The sequence below is a fragment of the Sturnus vulgaris genome, chromosome 2 (genome assembly GCF_052056855.1).
Source record: "Sturnus vulgaris isolate bStuVul1 chromosome 2, bStuVul1.hap1, whole genome shotgun sequence".
Lineage (NCBI taxonomy): Eukaryota > Metazoa > Chordata > Aves > Passeriformes > Sturnidae > Sturnus > Sturnus vulgaris.
In genome coordinates, this window is record NC_142244.1 from 109,440,485 (window position 1) to 109,457,476 (window position 16,992).

The window sequence follows — 16,992 nt, forward strand, 5'->3', positions numbered from 1 at the left end:
ACACTCCCCTTTATTAATTAGTAGAATCAGATGGGACACAATCAAAAACCAGGCTAAACAGAAGATACAACACAGCTCCTATCTCATTGCTGTCCATTGCCTGGTAAAATAACAAATGATGGAATTGATTTGTATTATGATTAGTGGCAAATAAATTTGATTCATTTTCCTCCAGGAATTTTAACAAAAACCTTTCCGCAAATTAATAGCTCAAGCAGAATTTTTCCAGAGTATTAAAGATAAAATCATTATATACTGCCAGAAGGGCATGCTTTAAATAAATTAGTTATTTGGTCTTCATTTTCCCCACTCCATTTATAATCTAGCATTCTCAAAAATAAATATTTCAAAACATATTTGCTTTCATAAGAGGTGTGATCCAGTTTATAAATTATCTCTGACCTTGCTCTTCTCTAATTCACCCAGTTTTGTTAAAGATGCAATTGCCATTAGAAACAAGAAAAGACAAGTCTAATAGAGGAAACTCCTTCGTTCATTAGAAACTTAACAAAGAAATATAAAAAAAGAGTAATACAGATGCGTCCTTAGTTTGAGAAAAGGCAAAGCAAACTGAGGCAGAGAACATTTTAAGAGAAGGACGGCTTCTTGTGTTTTAATCACTGCTGAAATCAAAGAAATAAAGCTTGAACATTTCTTTCTAATAAATCAGTCAACAGCCTTCAGCAATATCTGAGACTTGTAACTTGAAAACTAAGCTTCAGCATAAGAATATCAAGTTTCTTTTTTTGTTGTTGTTGGTTTTGTTTTGTTTTAAGATATTGACAGCAACAACAAAATATATTTTGGTAAATAAATAAATTACCTTAGCAAACTGTGCATTTATCCATTTTGTGAAAGTTTTCTTTTGAACATCTTCCCGTTCATCTGCCAGAGGGAAAAAAAAAAAGCACTTAATTAGAAATAAGCAACAAAATAATATAATATTATTGATTAATGTTTCAGTTTTGGTTTATTGTCAACTACTAATAATACTTCAAACAGAGGCAGGAAATTTGTTTGGACCGATTCTTTGACAATTGCATCAACACATTTTGAAGGTCTATAGATCCCCTTTGTAGTCATGGTCTATATTCCTAGTTCAACTGACCTATCCTGTGCTTTCTTTTCTTCTGGAAGAGAACATGTTGCAGTAGGATCTGAAACACCCCATTCTAATTTTTAATTTCATATAGGTATATAAATACCCCAAACATATCATCTGATAGTTTTGGCATCAGGAAACACTTCTACAGTAGAAAAGTATTTGAAATAACATTATGTGCACCTCCTCAAATTGCTTGAGGAAGTGAAACTTTCTGTACCCCAACAATACATTGTTCTCCAATGACAGCCCCTAATGTACCTTATGCTTTTTTTAAACTTGCAACTATTCACCTGTAACAAATTGTTATATCCTTTTCCTCCACTGCAAAAACAAAAAAACAAAACAAAGAAAAAAATAAAAACAGCAACAAAACAAACAAGAAAACAAAAAAACCCAACCAAACAAAAAACAAACAAAAACCAAACAAACAAAATACCCCAAACAAACAAACAAAAAATCCAAACAAACAAACAAAAAAAACCCAACACCCCACCACACAAGTGTTTGTTCAGTCATGCATTAAATTCTTTTAAAGTTCTTTAATATGAAAGCTTTGTAGAAGGAGATTATCTATCCTAAGCCTTGCTTTCTGTATCTAAGTTATAAATACAGTCTTGATACTGAATGGAACTGGATACAAAAAGGTAGAATTCTGCTATATTTTATATAGGTTGAATGAGGAAAAAAAATTCAAACGAGTGCTTGTGTAATGCTTACACTAACTAGTGTAAGCATTTGGCCCAAAAGATTGATTAGGCATAATCTCTGAAATATAAAGGACAGATTTCTTTGCTTGGCAAAATAAAAATCAACCCCAATTAGAAGTGAAGGACATATGCAGAAAAGGGTGCAGAATGCTCATACTAAAATATAGTTCACTCAATGCAGCCTTTTGGCTAGCAGTAACATTCTCTACACTTCCTAAATAAAAAGGAATATTAAATTCTTTTCTGAAATGTATAGCAATTAATAATGTTAATGGATTCAGCTAAATTTGAAAAGCAGGTATAGACAAGCTAGAAGGCAAATTCATGGCATGAATAACGTACTTTGCTTTCCTTCCCTCCACCAGTCCAAGGATCCACGGCAAGACAAATCTTTTTCATACAAATCTTTTGTTCTTAAAACCTCAACTCAATATCAGTTTAAACATACCTTTCCAACCAGAATGTTTTCCAGGTTCAAAGATACAATATACTCATTAATAAGTACTAGTTTGCAAAGTTACTATTGCATTATAAAGAAGTACTGCATACTTGAAGGAGCATATTCTGAGTTCAGATGATCTTGAGAAAAAAAAAAGAAAACACAATAGTACAACTGGAAACTTGCCATAGAAGTGCATTATATACACTCTGCCACTAATATAGATATATATATATATATATATATGAGTATTTGCTACAATAAACTTCCTAGAATTCTATTGCTATCTATCCCAAATAATGCTGCCAGCTTCATCCTTTGGCTGGAAGTAATACTTGAATAGTTAAGAGACTCATCTAAAAGCAATAGCATGTGAAGGAGATACATGTTTTTGGTAATACATGATGTTCTTGCTGTTAAAATTTTTATTTTTCCCACAAGCAATACTTCCCTCTGTGTTGACTGTAAGTTGTTTATTATATGAGGTTTGTTTCATTTCAGCCATATGCAGTACACAGAAGATGAGAGAAGAAAGATACATTTTGTTGGTAGAAGATAAATATTCAATCTGACATTATATTACAAACTTCTTCAGCAACTTCATATAAAATATTACACATAAATAGCTGCTTCTGTTTAATCATCTCTGCTAAAACTGCCAGATGCAAATGGGTTTGAAGAATAATGTGGCATTTAGCAAGGGAAAGGAAAAAGAGACAAAATCACCTTTTTAAACTGTTCAGACTTCTGCTTTTCCACCCCAGGCAGCTGTAATAGCATATTTAGTAATGGAGTGGGTTGTTTGGTTTAGGTTTTTCTGTTTGTCTTTTTTCCACAAAGATATATGCAAGTTCAACTGCTAGTTACCAATTAATTCATGTCCACTGTGCTAATAAAAACCAGAGTCTCCTGAGAAAAATAAGAGTCAACCCCACAATTTGAATGTTTGAAACTTATTCAAAGTCCAGGCAATGCTCTGCTACTTTGTAAACACAAATCTATTCCACTGCTGTTATCTTTATACAGAGATCATTGCAAGCACTTTTATCTCTAGGTGCTGCTTGCTCTGACAAGTTTATACCACAACCATTTGTTAGTGACAGCCTCCTAACCTAAAAATGAATCAATCTTTTGGTTTTGCATGGCATGATTCCCTCATTGTGAACACGATCTTTTACAAAGAGATGTTCTCTTAGCTCAGATTTATGGATTGAATGCTAGATGTAGAAGCTGAATGACATTTATCTAGGTGCTGCAGAAATGTGCCAAGAACAATCCTCTGCCACTTTCATAATGCTGTGTTTATGAGATCCTTCAGCAGTGAGCCAGTGAATGTCCTTGCATGTGCTTTTACTGTGAGACAAGAATAATCAAATGGCCAGGCAGGTAATTCCTTCACCTGTTCAAGAGTAATATGGTATGTTTATTTCTTCTCTTTCAAGCTGAAAGAATTGCAGAATAGTGTACTGTCTCTCTTCAGGTTAGATTTAAACACTGCATGGATCCTGAATTCCTTTATCACAATAACAATGGGATCCCTTCCCACAGCAAAAAAATGCTGTTCTCAAATTGATGGTCATTGAGTGGAATAGGCTTAACTTCATTTTCTGGAGGTTATCAACTCAGAAAATGAATGCTCTGAGGACTACAAAAAGCTTTCCAGAAAAAAAGAGATACTGAGCAGAAAGATTTACCTGATTTTCGTGCCCTACAGCCTATGGTACCACTGAAAAGACCTTGTTTTAACTACAACACTTTCACTACTATGGTCAGATGAGCATCCAGCTTTGCAGCTGTGAATGCAAACCTCTCAGATTAGTTAACTGCACATTTGACTTTTGAAGTATTATTCCAGGTTAGGCCTCATAATAAATTATGACCCAGAAAGAAAGTGCAGTATTAATGAAGCTAATCATCTGACAAAGGACAGTTATGACACTTAATCAGGCAGCAAGGCTAATAGAGACAAGTGGCACACTGAAGGATGCTTAGGAACAATCATGATTCAACAGAGCAAAGACGTTATTAATAGTGGCAAGTGGTCACCATATAACTTTCCTATATACTTAATAGATTATGTTTGCAACCTACCACTCCATTTCCATCTGATTTCTACAAGAAAACCTCCACCATTATATTGTCATCTCTTTGTAAACTACACTTTTTACTACCCTTATACTTTTAAACAATTTGAGCAAATACCAAGCAGATTGTAAAGTGAACCAAGGTTCAGAAACATACACTATATATGTCACTACATCATTCCATTTATACCATAAAAACCATTTTCCCATGGAAAACATGTACCAGGGAGAAGGAAATCATTTTGTTGCATCCCTCCCTTTTTTTCTACAGGATCTTCAACCTCTCAACTCTTGACACACCTGAATAAACATTTCTTTCACTAACTCACAGGATGGCTGAGGCTGTAAAGCACCCCTGGACATCATCTGATCCAACTGCCCCAATCAAGCAGGGCCACCTAGAGCAGATTTTACAGGACCAGGTTGAATGTGGGTTTTTATTATCTCCACGGATGGAGACTCTTCCTACTGCCACATGAAGATTGCCTTCTGCCTACAGATCTGGGTAATGGTTTCCAGTGCATGTGGCTTAGAAAATCCCCCTTTAGAGTAAATGCAGCCCAACTCTTAAAAATAGAAGACATTCAGTGGTACATGAAGAGTACGGGGAATGAACCATATGCTCAGATTCTAAAGTTTAATTCTAAACAAACAAACAAGAAAACATTGCTATTATCATGTCAGTGAAGATGTGACATTTGTAGAGTGTTTGAATCATTCAGAGTCAGGGAGTGATAGGAGACTGTTGTGTGATAGAAGATTTTATGCAGCCTTCAGCAAGCAATTCCATCACAGGACTGGGAACACAAAACAGGGAAGAAGGAGAGATCTTATTCTGTTACCTAGTATTGATCTATAAGCAAGAAAGGAGGAAGGGGGAAAAAAGAAAGTAAAGAAAAAAGAAGAAAATCGAAAATAATTCCCATACACTGGTGGAAACTTTGAAACAATGGTGTCAAGGCAGGTGTCAATTCCCTCATTCATGGCAACTGCAGGTTCATTGGAACACTGCACTTTAGAGAAGAAAACCATCAAAATTGCTATTTGATTTTCTAGCAGCCAAACAATGCAGATTGAGAAAAGGTCAGGATTTTCTTCAGTGAGTGGGAGTAAGTACCAGCAATGGTGGGAGCTCTGGGAACAAAAGAGGCCACAGATAGTCACATTATTGATACTCTGGCTCTATTGACTCACTATTCTTAGAGATTTTCAGTACATTATTACAATACCATGCCAGTAACTACAGCTGCTGAGAAATGTTCCCTTCCCATTCTTGCTTATCTGAGGGGGGAAGAAGAAATCAATGCAATACAATGACTGAATGATATTCGAGTGGACTAGATTTGATTTTTAGTCATTGAGGTCATCCAAGACATTCACAAGCTGACAGGAAATACAATAGGCTGCTTTGACAGACAGACAAGGAATATAAGTCTATTGCTCATGTAAGGCAATACAGAACATGCAATTCTTTGTCCACCTTCTATAAATATACTGATGAGCAGTGTGTTGACTTAATCTGAATATTGTTAAAACTCCCTGTTCTCTCCCTACCCTCTTGAGACTTAACTGTGGAACCAGATTCAAATCACCATAATCAGACCATCTCAGGCTTTTCAAAACACTGATGAACCTATTCAAATGCTCAGTAGAAATGGAGCACTGAAAGCCCTTGTTAATATAGATTTAAAGAAAAAAGAAGTATAACTAAATGCCATGAAAAATAGAATACTAAAATTTTCTGAGAAAGATTTGGTAAGATTTAAGATAAATTTACAAAATGAACAAGTGTATTCCTAAGAAAAAATAATTTGTTCCCCCTGTTTCCTTCAAATAGAGGAACTCAGAGAGAGGGACGCCATTTATCGATCAGAGGACAAAAAAGAGGATATCTATAAGACCCAACCTACAAGATTTCTACTCACAGATTAGTGCAGCAGATTGAGCCACTGTACTACCTAGCCTAGACTGAATGTCAGGCTGAGAAAATCTTTTATTTTTCTCATTTTGTTATGTTAGTTGGAATTGTTCTCCTATTATAAATGTTTAAGGGTAACTGCTTCCTGGTTTTTCCTATTTTTTTAAACTCTTTAAGACATTGCAGATGTTCATATAAGGTCTCACTCTTCAAATTTAACTTTAACTAATTAGTTTAGAGAAAAACTACTGAGTGTCTTTGAGGACCAGTATGGATGTCATGTGTAAAAGAAGGAGTAGGGGCAGCACAAAGGATAGAGAACATGACAGCCGGCCAGCCTGGAACAGAAGGAAATATAAAAAAGGAAAGAAAACAAAAACAACAATAATCACAACAAAAAGAACCAAGAAAAAAAAAAAATAGAGAAAAATGAGGAAGGGGTGAGGGGAAGACAGAAGGAGAAGTAAACACCTTTACCCTGGCTTGGGGGGCAAAAAAAGGGGAAAAGGAATATAGAAAAGAAGGAATGGGATGGGAAAAAGCAGACGTAAACACTTCCTTTCTGGAAAGAAAAAAAGGGATATCTGGTAGCTAGAAGATCATATGCAGGGAAGTAGTGAATTTGAACAGAAGAACTACTGAAGCATGTGCAGCTTAGTCAAAAAGATTTGACTAGCATCCAGAAGTACCAAAATAATGCAAACAAGCTACATATGATTCCTAAAACAATAACAGGCAGCTGTGAAATGTACACATAGATCTGTGTTTGATCAAATTCATGTAATTTGTTCATGTTTGTTGACCATCCCCCGTCCTTCTTCCCCTCCACCATTTATCAACCCTTTTCCCTAAATAAATTGTAGCATATGGAACTCCCAAGACAAAAGCAGGACCACAATTCCAATGTAATTTAAAAAGAAAAGAAACAGAACGTCAGCTCACATTTCCAGAACATTTTAAGTATACACAATATGGGGTGTTCAGCTCCAGTTCATACACTGCAATTGTATTCCCAGCTGCTGACCCAGTCCTCCTGTGGTCCACCACAGACAAATACACTTTGGGAACTGATCTTACTTCTCCATGTCCATGGATTGGGCCTGAGGACTGTAACACAACACTTGAGTGTCAGGACATCTGCCTCAAGTCCTAGTGACCCACCTCTGCCTTATCCTTTCAAGGATAAAGACTTTTAGTAAGAGTTTTGAAGCACATTCTACCAAAAATACCCTGCTCTAGTTATTAACAGCTTTGCAAACACAAGCTTAACTGTTTTTTTGTCTATTGGGGTTTTTTTATTATGTTCTAACCAGCAATTACTTTGGATCCAGTAAATTTTTCCCAAAGGGAAATCACTAGTAAAATGCAACCTAAAAAGCCCCAGTGCTTCAATGCATCAGATTTCTCTGCACAAGATAAATAACTGCTCAAAGTTAAAGAACTTAAACCTATCTGTACCTGAGAAGCTGGTGCTTCAGAAGCAGTTCAGTTTGTGTCTTATCTTTACATGAGGATATATAAATACTCATCTGGATATTCACCTGTGTAGGGTCCCCTTTTTAATCCATTTTTTTAATGTCATATACATATATTGCCAAATGAAAAGAGTGCTTGTTAACATTTCAATAGAAGCCCATGCTATTTTAGCATCATACAGTTGTTAGGACAGTACTTTCTGAACACTGTAGAACATATATTATACCTTAGAATGAGGTAATATATTTGTCTTCACTTAAACCTCCATGCTAGTTAGAAGGGGTGTACCAAAAGAAACCACTGTTGCTTTCTGGAACTTGCAGAATATTGTTTGATTTGTGTTATCAATGTTTTTGAAGTCAGACACCAATGAAATCATGTTGCAAGTACATCCAAATCTCAAAAAAAACCCCAAAAAATACCAACGATGTTTAAAAGCTTTCTGGTTTTGTGGTTAATTTTCTTTGTTTGTCAGTTTTTGTTTGGCTTCGGAGTTTTTTGGGGTTTTGTTTGGTTGGTTTTGTGTGTTTTTGTTCGTTTTTGTTGTTGTTTTTGAAAGAGACAAAATTTTTTGCAGAAGAAGACTTGCAGGGTAAGACTTCTTAGTGATACAAAATTGACTAAATTAATGGGGAAGAATACTGGTATTAGCAAAATGTGAAAGAAAAGTAGGAGTTGGTCAATACTAACTTTGTCTTGTCAAATGAGTACATATGGGGAAAATGCTTAATATTTCTTGATGAATTGATTTGAACAGGACATATTTTTTTTCTTGTTTACAGATTAGGGAAGCACAAGTTAAATGCTGCTAAAACATGTGGTAATATATAAAAGTAATAGAAACACTTTTTGCCACATAGATTTACTACTCCTATTATTATTGCAATATATAAAATCAATTGCAACTCCAGAGCCCAAACCCGCAATTTTTACCACAGCTGCTGAGAGATACCTTGATTCTTTTATCTTACACAAATAACTAATAATTTGCAAGATTGATTAGCAGCAATCATAAGATTCTTTGAGTAAGGAGGCAATGCTTGCTGCTCAGTCCCCCTGCTGGTTGTTGGGCTGACTGGAACAAAAGAACCTGACAGACATTTTAGGAAAAAGAAAACCCAACACAGAACTTATTTGAAAGAGCGACTAGACCTGGTAAACAGACTAAATGCATTTTGACTGTAAGACCTCTGGTTTCAGAGTTTCTTACTTGTAATCCATTTTTGTTCTTTCCCAGAGAAAATGGGAATTTTTAACTGAAGACAGAAAGAATGGGTATCAAGCCTTTTCTCCCCTCTGAGCTCATGGGCATTCCCACACTCAGCTCAGGAAGGACAGTGCCATTAGGACAGACAGACTGGTCTAGGACAGTGCCATTAGGACAGACAGACTGGTCCAGCTGTGGCCGGGCAGCAGCCATCCCCCTGCGAGCCCAACTGAACAGCCAGCAGCAGAAAATCCTCCTCGGTTAGACACTAATGAAATTGGTTTGTGTGCACTGCACCCTCATTGACAACCTGTAATAAGCATTGTTACTCCTCTGCACCAAGGATCTGAGAATTGCTGAAACAAACTCAAAGTGAAAGCGAGTGCTCTCACCTTGGCCACTGTTTAACCAGCCAGCTCCAAGAGAGGCCAGCACTATAAATGTCCCTGTCACCACTGTGGGAAAAGTTACAGGCCAGAAATGAGCAGCACTGGCAGCTCCTGCATTTCAACAGTGTCACAAAAAAAACCCCAAAAAAAACAACAAAAAAAACCCCCCACACACCAAAAAACAAACCCACAAACAAAACATCCAACAAAAACACAGCCTCCAAAACAAGAAATATCTTCCGAAAAAAAAAAAATTAAACAGCTCTAGGCTTAATTGTTTTCACCAGGACAGTTCCATGCACTGGAAGGAGGAAAACTGTGATAAAGAAGCTATTTCCAACACTGAAGTTGGCTTGTCAGGATAGAGGGGCTGTAGGTACTTGGGTTTTTTGTTTGTGTTTTTTAAACCTTGGAAGAGAGGTCAGTATTTAGCTGATCAGCAGGCCATCTCAGAGTAAGTTGTGACAGAGGCATTGCATGGGAAATATTACTAGAACAGAGATTAATTACTAGAGATAAAAAAAAAAAAAATCAAGGTTACATAACTAGATAAAATTACTCAGTATTTTCATATTTATAACCTTTATGAAAACTACACAGTTATTTTGGTTTCGTTCAGAAAGCACCAGATAAATGCTTACTGTTAGCCTGTATTCTTCCTTAGCTGGATACTTTTATCATCTAGGTTACTATTTTTGTTCAGATATGAGCAATAGAGGATAGGAGACTAAGGACAGTAATGTTAATTCATGAGCCAGCCAGAGCAGAACACATCAAAAATAGGAAACAGGAGCCCACAAACTTTCTGAATTATAGATTTTCAACTAATAACAAATGAAGCTGAAAAAAGTATCAGGATTTAAAATAGGTGATCTGAGTCTAAAACATGACATTAGTGTCTAGTGTTTCACACAACCTTCCGATGTGAAAATGAAATTGCTGTTCTGTTTTCAGCAAATGCCACCTAGTGATGCATAGTTGCAAAGCTTTGAACTGCTTTGATTTTTATGTGTATTGTCCCAGATTTTCTGATTTGCTCCTATGGAAAAAAAAAATAATCAGCCAAATGCTTTACATGGTTACAGACTCTCAAAATTCATGTCACACATGCAGAGGAGGGTGGGTTAACCATATGTGAAGGACCAACATTTGTTACAGTTTGTATTAAAATATTCATTGCAAACAACCATGCTAAGTACACTGTGGTAGATAGCACTATTCTGTAATAGTTCAAGTTCTTTTTTTGTTCCTCTGTCAAAAGCAGAGAACAGGCTGTTCTAGTCTACTTGACTGACTGCTGTCTATTTCATTTGACCCAATTAGTGTCTGAGTTAATTAGGAGGAACTGCCACTGGGACATCAGAGAATGTATCAGAGAAGTTTGCAATTAATGAAACCAAGGTGTTAATATGCAATTGTTTACAATACATACACCCTGTTCTTAGGGTGAAGATACTGTCATTATAAGCTGACAGCATCAACTGGTCCACAGCTAAAATTTATCTTATTATATACAATGTTTGAGAAAATGAAAGAAAAGAACACATGGCTCTAAGAACAGCTGTTTAAATTAAGATAAGTGAACTGTGATTTCCACTCCTGTTTCACCTCACCTGAAATAGATGAGGTAATGATGAATGTATTTAAACTGGAGTTGTGATTTATTTAATTCAGAAAGAACTATTGTAGATTTCATGTTGTCCAGTCTCTTTGCAACCTTCACCACTCCCAAGCCTCCTCCACTTTCCAAGGATAGAAAAAAAAAAGGACAATCAAAAAGTAAAGCCCTTGTTTAGTGATAATTGTGGGGGGGAAGCCAATAGAATAGAATTTAAATCCCCTATACCATTTCCCATTTCACATCTACTCTGTTCTCTTGTAGTGGTTGAATTGTACAAGTGACTGAAGGATCTCAAATTTTGAGAAATAGGCCTATTAGGATCTGAGTGTTTGGCATACTGAACACAATTGTCCAGTACTACTCCATATCTGGAAAAACTCCAACTGTACAGGTGAAGGCTAAATAAAAGTCTAAATACCAGCACTTCACAGAAAACCGGAATTATAAAGCATGTTAAACGTGTATCCCCTACATTCTATAACGTCAGACACTCTTGAAAAGAAAAAGAAAGTAATTGAATTTCTAGACAGCTCATAAGCAACACCTCGCAAACAGCCACAATGTTTACTGCAAACTGTTTTTACTTCAGCTTCTTTCTGAGGCTTCTATTTTTCGTTTAACAGCTTTATTTGAGAAGTGACTGTTCAGTTCTTGCACAAAGAAAAAACATTCAAACTGGAAGAATGGGAGAAGTTTTTGTCTCTTTTGCCTCTAAGATGGTGAAAAATGAGAGCACAATAGAAATGAGTTTTAGACTTCATCACAAAAATGGTGACAACTGTTACAAAAAATATCCAGTTTTTAGAATTTTTAAGACAAAATGTATTAGAGTTAGAACCCAACAATGTGCCCAGAGCTACCAATAATTCAAACTGTGTTTTTACCCAGCAATCAGTGGAAAAAAAGCTATCATTATAGAGAACAGACATTATAAGCTGTAGAAGTCACTTTACTGAAGACTAGAGAAGTATTTAAGGCAAGGTACCACCCTTGTCTATGGAATTACACAACAGCATTGGCTTCTGGTCCAGTCCTTGTCTCTCCAGTACCACACAGAGAGGGGCAGCTGTGGCACAGAGGAATTACAGCATATGCTTCCTCTTAGGCAGTCAGGCATAGGTCCTGCTTATGAACAATTTATTATCTATGGTTACACTAAAACAACATATTTTGCTATGTGTTGTTAAACATATGTTAATAACTTCGCATAAAGTTCTCAGATTATCTTTAAGTTGTCTACAGAACTAACTGAAATTAGGTAGAAATCCTATCCAAAATTCATCTGCCTGGCATTAGTGGGCTGGTATTTGTTAAAACTGAATACTCAGTTTGGGGCTGAACACAGTTTTCATCCACACATGGGGACAATGCTCAACATCTTAAGTTTATCTTGGGAGAGTGGATTAGAAAGAACTGGTTAAAATAAAATGGACAGGGACACTAAGATAGCAAGGAAGAAAGAGGAAATATATAATTCCCTTAGCCATATTTTGAGGTACTTTTTCCATTCTGGGGTAGGGGGAAAAGTAAAGGGAGAAGCAATTTTTAGAATTATAACATCATCACATTTTATAACATGTCCCTGAAATTCTTACTGTGCTTCAGAACATTTGAAGCACTAGTGAAATATTTATTAAAATTAGATTTAATATGAGTGCTGTTCATCTTCTCATTAAGTAGGCATTGTCTGAGCAAGTTACAAGAATATTTGCAATAACAAATTGTACTTAAATCTTGGCAGATTTCATGTCCTCCCAACTGAAAGAAGGATTTTCTGTCTGTATCAGACATGAACATTTTAGATAACTAACATATTTGCTGCCTGTATGTATCTTATGCATTGATCAGTGTTTTTTTTTTTTTTTTTCATTGCATACATCATTCAGAACTGCTTGCAATGAAGGATTTCATATCTATAACATTAAGTGAAGATTAAGAAATATTAGTATTGATGCTAGGACAGTTACCTATTATAAACATCGATTTTTATTTCGACTCAGTGCCAACTCATCAGCTCTAGTGAGAGGAGCTGTGTTTCCTTAATATAGATTCAGTACAGAAAAAGAAGAAAAACATCTATTTGTAATTCTTTTTACAGCTGTTCTTTTCCAGTCTAGACAACTCAAGGCAAGTGTGACATTTCACAAGATCATAAACTACACTGAAGAAACATACTGTCATTCTATTCTGATGTTTTTGTAACAGTAAAGAAGAGCAATTTTCTTTGCAGCCTAATTCTTTTTAGAGGCACCTTAATCAATCTGCATAGATATTTTGATCACATTCATCCTAGTAGAGAAACAGAGTGAACAGATATTGAAATTTCAGTTTAGGCTTCTATCTTGGAGGATGTACAAAAGACCAATTGAAAATATTCAGCATAGAAAGCCCATAAGCCAGCAAAGGAAGGGAAGGAAGAAAAAATGCGTTAAAATTAATGTTAAAATTTATAGATAACTTATTGGGAGAGGAAAAGGAGAAGAAATAGAAAAGAGAGAAGAAATGAGGATTCAGCTAAAAAGACTACTGATAAAATCTCACCCAAAAAACCTGAAAATATTACACTGTGGCTTTGACAACTGCTAAAAACCTATACATGAACCAAGGGAAATTCACTGAAATTAGAGCATGATGGTTTAGAATGAATCAAAAAAATGTTATACCTATTAAATCTCAGAAAGTTTAGATAGCACTACTCAAAACAGTTCAATATGAACACCATAGAGAATGCATACCTTTCCCTGCTTAAATCAGGCATAATTCCTATTTTCTCCATCCTCCTTTAATTTATTTATAATACATCTTCTTTGCACACTCTTTTGCTTCTTTAATGTTTTCACACTCCAAAATTTGAATCTGGTTACCTGCTCACTCCATGGTACACAGTTACACTGTAGAATTCCTGAGCATATAAAATCCTTGCGACTAATGTGTAAAAGGATAAAAGGGGATTTATAAAGATTAATGGTGGGAAGGTATTCAGATGGATCTGAGCACAAGTATCCTGAGGCAATGTTTAGCTTCAGTAATGACTAATTACTGATATGCAGATGCTGAGATGAGCTCAGTAGGTCAGAGCATGGTGCTAAAAACACCCAACATTGTGGGTTCAGTCGCTGTGTAGAGCATTTCCTTAAGAGCTGGACTCAATGATCCTTGTAGGCCCCTTCCAGCTCAGAATATTGAGTGAATCTCATGCTGGCATCTACCATCTAGGTGCAATGGATCTTCAGGCTAATTCAGTGAGCATGAGGATCAAGAAAACCAGAATGACTACAATATTCTGTTCCTTTTCCTTAGCTCACAAAACAAATATTCTTTGGCCAACACAGGAACCAAAAAGAAAGTTATTTTTAAGAATTTTGAGAAGTGAGGAATGAGTTGGCTACTCCTCTAATATTTGCAACACCTAACAACTAACTTAGCAACCACATAAATAGTGTCTATGTTATTTTGGTATTTCTACATCATTAATTGTCAGGCATTCTTCATCAGCATCATCAGCTTGATGACAATGACATACAGAGGTTAAATCATTTGGATATCTGATTAGCTGTCAGAAACAATGATTCTATGACATTCAGGCTCCACCTAACATCACAGCAAGACCCAGAGGGTTTGCAACCAAATACCAGTTTTGAAAATTAAAATTACTGCCATTCTTGTAATGAAAGAAATTGAAAATCATGCAGCAGGCAGCTACATTAAGAAAAGTAACATGGAAACTATTTACAATTAATATGAAACAACTTACAAAGGTCAAATTGGCATGGCTGTGACATTTCAAGCAATGTAAATGGAAGTCTTAAAATTTTCCATGCTTCTATTTTACTTTCCCAGTAATAAGGAAATTGAATGAATTTCAGTTCTTTGGCACGTTTCCTCGATTGACAATTAGGTCTTGAATAGAAAATAACTTTGAAAATACATAATTCTCCATATTAAATTGTTTAACAGCTAAAGAGATCACCAAGCATAAAAAGAAAAAAATCATTATTTTAAAAATATTTTTGTCCCAACTGTAGTCAAATGCGATACTCAAGAACATGAAGAAGAAAGCTTAAATAACTTCTAAACTCTGTTTCTTCATATAATCAGGCATGTAGGTAGTATTCGATAGAATATATGCAGAAATTTGCCCCCTGCTAGGTTTTACACATGGTAAGGAACTACCCAGAACACAGATTGATTGAACGCTGACTTTTTGGACTAAGCAAAGTTAGCCTGAATATAAACGTAAACAGAGAGAGAATTTAATTAATATTTTCTATTTCAGCATGAAGCTAGGCGTAATCACAAGAAAACAACTTTCAGTGCTAACAGCAACTGAGTGCTAACTCAATGAGATAGGTAGAGAAGCATAATAAGGAAGCAATATGAAGACAGAATTTTAAAACTGACTATAATGTGGCTTAAGTTATCTTCAAGAAGAAGCAAGTATTTACACAGTAAAAAAAAATTACATTAGTAAATGGAAATAGAACAATGCTTCCTTCTATAGAAGTGAATTCACACTGTAAGAGAGCTGTAATTGTATTTTATGGATACTAGTCCGAGAAACACATGCTCTTTGCCTTTTTTTTTTAATATTTTTCTCTGTCATCTTTGGCTTGTACAACATAAGCCTCACAAAATATATGTAACATTTAACCAGTCACTAAGAAGGCTCATCATCAGGATTTTTATATTTAAAAAATTGAAAATGGTTATAGTCTCATACATAGAAACAGTTAAGTCATCTTTCCTTTGGTTGTTGATTTATTTAAATGCACTCGATTTAAGGTAAGCATTTAAGGCTCCACTGGTTTTTATTTTAAAATGGAACAGATGTACACCTACTTTTCAATGTACTGCACTGTCAAGACACTCCCCACAGTGCTCCTTGTAGTGCAGGACTCTGCTAGAAGAACCTACTTTATATTTCAACTTTGAAAAATATAAATAAAATAGTAATGCATGAAGAGGAAAAAAAAAAAAAAAAAGAGAAGAGAAAAAAAAGTACTTTCCTATTTCACAGACATGGGGCAGACAAGTCTCCACCCTGGCTGGAAGGAGGTGAAAAATCAGTGTCATTGCTTGAAATGATGCATGTCACTGGATTATTTTCATTAGTGAGGATTAGGGTCTTGGAAGTCTAAGCAGTGTAGATTGGAATAACTGAAACAAATATAATGCCAACACTAAGAAATAAGTAAATTTTAGAATTATAATATTTTATCAGCCTGTAAAGCTTAATAGCTTTCCCAAGTTATTATTTAATTTATATTTTCCATAGAACTTCATCTTTGAAAATGTTTCTATTCTAAGGAACACACAGTTACTATGATTGTAGTGAAAGTAGCAAATCAAAACCCTCAAAAATTGGCTTTGATTTTTTCCTACAGGCCTTGTCAGAAACGCTTTCTACAAGTCTAATAGTTGTGATTAGATATTACTTTACAGAATTAATTATTTTCATATTAAATGCTGCTTTAGAGAGTTAATTAGTACTGCAAAAAACATTTAAGGTATTAAAATTCTGTGCACTTACTTATACTACGCAGTTATAAAAAGATAAATTAATAGTGGTTCTAAAACATTGAAATTTAGCTAGAAACCTGATTGGTAGACTTTCTATACACATTCAGAGGACTGTAAAATCAAAGATGTCAGTGGGGTGATTCAGCAGCAACTTGCAAACCATTAAAAAAAAATCATCATGAGGCACTTTTCAAATGCACCCATATTTGAATTTTTCAGTATTTGTATTGAAGTGAAATGCATCTTAAGACTACCCAAAGCACCAATTCCAACACACAGGTGTACACACATATACAAAAGGGTATACAGGGTTAAAGTGCTGAAGTTTTTGCAGTGGGTTCTGACATTCAGATAAATCAGAGGTCTGCAACTTCTTGGCTGTGATAGAAGCAAAATATTCACCCATATGATGCTCACTTGTGCAAGTGTTCTAGCAGCCACATCTTTACAGCACTGGTACATTAACAAAGCTTTCCATATAATTCTGAAAGATGGCACATACATCCAGTGACGTTTGATGACATTT

General features: G+C 35.4%; 1 protein-coding gene across 14 annotated transcripts in view; it reads right to left on the reverse strand.

The window, feature by feature from the left end:
- DMD (dystrophin) overlaps positions 1-16,992 on the reverse strand; it is a 1,142,416-nt gene that overhangs the window by 860,814 nt on the left and 264,610 nt on the right. For all 14 annotated transcript variants that reach the window (XM_088160350.1, XM_088160356.1, XM_088160354.1 and 11 more), the window contains exon 2: positions 824-885. In XM_088160350.1, the coding sequence (XP_088016476.1) occupies positions 824-885 (62 nt within the window). The remainder of the gene's footprint in view (positions 1-823; positions 886-16,992) is intronic.